Raw genomic sequence first — 3,813 nt, forward strand, 5'->3', positions numbered from 1 at the left:
GATTTCTGGGTTTCCATCCAGTTACTTTGTGTTTAAATCATAATGCCAGGTTTTTTTTTTCTTTGGATTTATAAATAGGAAACTTTGGCCTCTGATCCAAGCATTTTTTACCATAACGGCTTCATAACTAAGCTGATCACTGCAGCCTTTGGGGATCAGAAAAGAATAATTTCATCCTTTAGATATCCTGAGCTGCCTGCAGAACATGAATTATTAACTTTGAAGCTTCTCACAGTTTTATGTATTGCTTTTTTTCCCTTATCTTTTAGTCCCTAGTGGAAAAAAAATGATATTCAAGTTAAACTGAAAATAAATGTTATTATTCTAAGATTGTTAATTTGTAAATAAGTTTTTTTTTTTTTTTAATTAAGCTGGAGTTCCTAAATTTGGTGTGTCAGAACTAATGTTTTCCAAACTAGTTTATCTAATTGCGACGTTCAACATGTTGGTGAAGAATCTCAGTCATCCGAATCATAGTCAGTCCAAAAAATGGTAAAAACAATCCACTTGACTTTGTTTCCAACTTTGAAGACATTTCGCTTCCCATCCAGGAAGATTTTTCAATTCAACATTTTGAATTAACCTTTTTTAACAGGAATCACAGAGCTTTCCTTAACATACTTTTGCTCTATATATTTTTGTTTATCTCTCTATAGATAGAAATAACAAAACAAATATTTAGGTTGTTTTATTTATAAGTTGCACATTCATTCCTTCTTGGATTGGAGTTGAAGACTTCGAGTGGAAACGGAAAGGAGCAGGAACGCTTTTATATAACAAAAACTTTCTCTGTTTACTGCCTGTGCTTGACAACACTGCAAAGATGATCTCAAAATGAGTAAAAATGTCTCAAATTAAGGGTATTTACCCTTAATTTGAGCAGGTAAATAAGTTGATTTGCCAATGGAATTAGTATTTTTACTCTTAAAATAAGGTTCTAGATAAAATGCACTTGAAATAAGACAATGCAATTGTTTTTTTCTTATTTTAAGTGTAAATTGTCTTGTTCTGTTGACAAAGTGTCTCACTTAAATCCTTAATTCAAGAAAAAATGCCCTTATTTTAAGAAGAAATGACTTCTTTAGATTTTATTTTTTTTGCAGTGAAGAGTTTAATGAAATGAACCAATCAGCTCCCTTAAAAAAGCCTGATAAATTATATCAGTTTGATTTTAAATCCACCACGCTTTGGCTGCATGTGTTTCACACACTGTCAGGGTTCACTGGCTCTGAACTTCTCCTCACATCTCCTCTGAGTGAAACCAGAGAAGGAAATGTTTGTTTCACATTACTCTGCATGCACATTAAATAGAAAATCCCCATTAAAAACTGGATGAGCTGCGCTCAGCTTCAGCGCTATGACATCAGTGGGATTTCATCCACGGCAACAGGTGGTATCTCATGAACACTGTCTGTACGAAATTTAGAAACCCATCTGCCTCTTCCAGCTTTGGGCTTATCCACTCTAAACCCCTGGTAACCTGCAGACACCTGCCACAGGCCACTGAAGCCACCAGGTGGGCTAATGAAACATTTATAGCAGCTTCTGCTGTTATGTGACTCCGTTATTCTTGCATTTAATGTCAGTGTGGAGACGTACCAAAAAAGCAGTAGATGAGGCCGAATGAAAGGCAAACCGAGCACACAACAGACGGGATGACTTCGTATTGAACATTGTTCTTCAGAGCACAGAGATCCGCTTCAGAGAGGTTAGCTCCGGGTTCCTCTGTGACATAGAGGGAAGACACAGCCATCATCGGGGGGGTTTGCTTCTGTGCTGCACTCCTGCTTTGAACATGAATTTGCTTTGTTCATTGAAGGAGGGAAGCTGGAGCGTTCTGGATGAACAGAGGAAGCTCCAGAGTCATTCAACTGTTTCCTGATGTGCACCTGCAAAACCAAAGAGACGCTTTTTTAGCTTTTTATCACGACTGTAAGGAGGAAAACTCAAAAATACATTTCTTGGATTGTTTTTAAACTTCCTGCATTGAAAAAAACTGAAAAACTCTGTTAGTGAGCATGAAACTGCTGAGGAGGAATTAAATCCTGGCATTGCCTTTTCCCATGTCCGAATGGAGCATTCCGGAAAGCAAAACTCAGCTTCCCTTCCAAGTTTGTCTGTTTTGTTCAAGAAGCGGATGCAGCTGAGGAAACGACCTGCTGGCTTCACGCCGCCATTTTCCCGATGCATTGTTCTAAGCAGATGGTTTGGTGCTCTGCTTGCTGAACAATGTGAAGGAAACAAACACCTACACGGCAATAAAAGTAACAGGATAGACATTCTCCCTACATAACAGTAACGACCTTCAGTAGAAAAGCTCTTTTACTCATTCTGCAAATGCATTCAGAAATGCTGTACCGGAATTAATTCAGTGTTAAATAAATAAAACTAAATAAAATAAGAGTGAACTGCTGAAGCACTCGGCCTCTTCTTTTTATCACTTCATTGCAAAAAATGTCAATCTCAATAAGTCATTTTTTCTTAAAATGCTTTTTGTCTTGAATTGAAGAAGTAAGTGAGATACTTTGCCAATCAAACAAGATAATTTACATTTAATGGAAAGAAAAAGAAGAAAAACTATTGCATTATATCTAATTATCTAATTTTCAGAGTAAAAATGTTAATTACATTTGCTAATGATCTCTTTTACCTGCTCAAATTAGGGCTAAATACATTTAATTTCAGACATTTTTACTTATTTTCTTGATTGTTTTTGTAGTGTTCAGGCTACCTTCTCATATTTAAAAAAACTTTTTAGACATTTAATTCATGTGCAGCTGATAGCATGACTCTACACTGCAAAAACTATCTAGAAATAAGTCAAGATTTCTTAAATTAAGTTTATTTACCCGCAATTTGAGTAGATAAATAAGATGATTTGCCAATGGAATGAAATTTTCTACTCCAAAAATAAGATAATTAGATCATATCCACTTATAATGAGACAATGCAATTGTTTTTTTTTTTTGTTTTTTTAAATATAAATTGTTCCATTGGCAAAGTTTCACACTTACCTCCTCAATTCAAGAAAAAAAACACTTATTTTAAGAAAAAAAATGACTTATTGAGATTACATTATTTTCCAGTGTAGCTGCAGTGAGCATTAGCTTTCTGTAAAGACAAATTAAGCTGTTAAGGCCGATCCTGCAGTCAGCAAATGGAATTAGAGGAGCTTTAGCAGGTGAGTCATTCTCAGATTAGATTAAAGCACCAGAACACTTTCAGATGGAGACATTTTCTCTCTTTAAGACTTAAACATTAAAGGATATCAACAAGAATGGTCATTTTAAATGTCTTTGTAAAATATACTTTAAAAAGTTCATGCAGAAACACCAACAACAAGCAACAGGTGAATATTTTGCGAATATGCAAATAGAAATATATTTTCATGGCCTACCTGCAATGATTCACATCCTGATGGATTAACTGCGGAAACATCACAGAGAAACTAGGATCCTATTCCTGTTACCAGGGAGCGAGCCGTCAGGAGTTGACTGGCTGGTTTCCTGCTGAGAGCTGAGTGAGACTCAGCGTCCAGCCGGTAAACAGCTGCTGCCTGAGAGGGAGGCCATCTGCCCCCAGCGTTAGAGTGACGCTGCCTCCAAGGCCAAGTGAGGGAGTTCAACCAATAACCCTGCAGAAGCTCTAACCTTCTCTTTATTACCTGGAATTCACCCAATAAGCCTTTTTAATCAAATAAATAAATCAGGTTTAAACCTGGGATTTGAATCTGATTAAATCATTTTAATACAAGAAAACATATACAGGAAAAAACATTCAATAGGTTACACTTTGATTGTTTGGGTTGTTATT

The 3,813-nt window shown here is 36.0% G+C and overlaps 1 protein-coding gene across 1 annotated transcript in view; it reads right to left on the reverse strand.

Moving 5' to 3' along the window:
- LOC107080694 (transmembrane protein 198-like) overlaps positions 1 to 3,524 on the reverse strand; it is a 9,789-nt gene extending 6,265 nt beyond the window's left edge. Inside the window, exons 1-2 of the mRNA XM_015368901.1 lie at positions 3,398 to 3,524; positions 1,600 to 1,889 (exon numbers count right to left, since the gene is read on the reverse strand). Coding sequence (XP_015224387.1) covers positions 1,600 to 1,756 — 157 coding nt within the window. The 5' untranslated portion in view covers positions 1,757 to 1,889; positions 3,398 to 3,524. The remainder of the gene's footprint in view (positions 1 to 1,599; positions 1,890 to 3,397) is intronic.
- Between the last annotated feature and the right edge of the window lie 289 nt (positions 3,525 to 3,813).

The sequence above is a fragment of the Cyprinodon variegatus genome, unplaced genomic scaffold (assembly GCF_000732505.1).
Source record: "Cyprinodon variegatus isolate N-32 unplaced genomic scaffold, C_variegatus-1.0 Scaffold2227, whole genome shotgun sequence".
Lineage (NCBI taxonomy): Eukaryota > Metazoa > Chordata > Actinopteri > Cyprinodontiformes > Cyprinodontidae > Cyprinodon > Cyprinodon variegatus.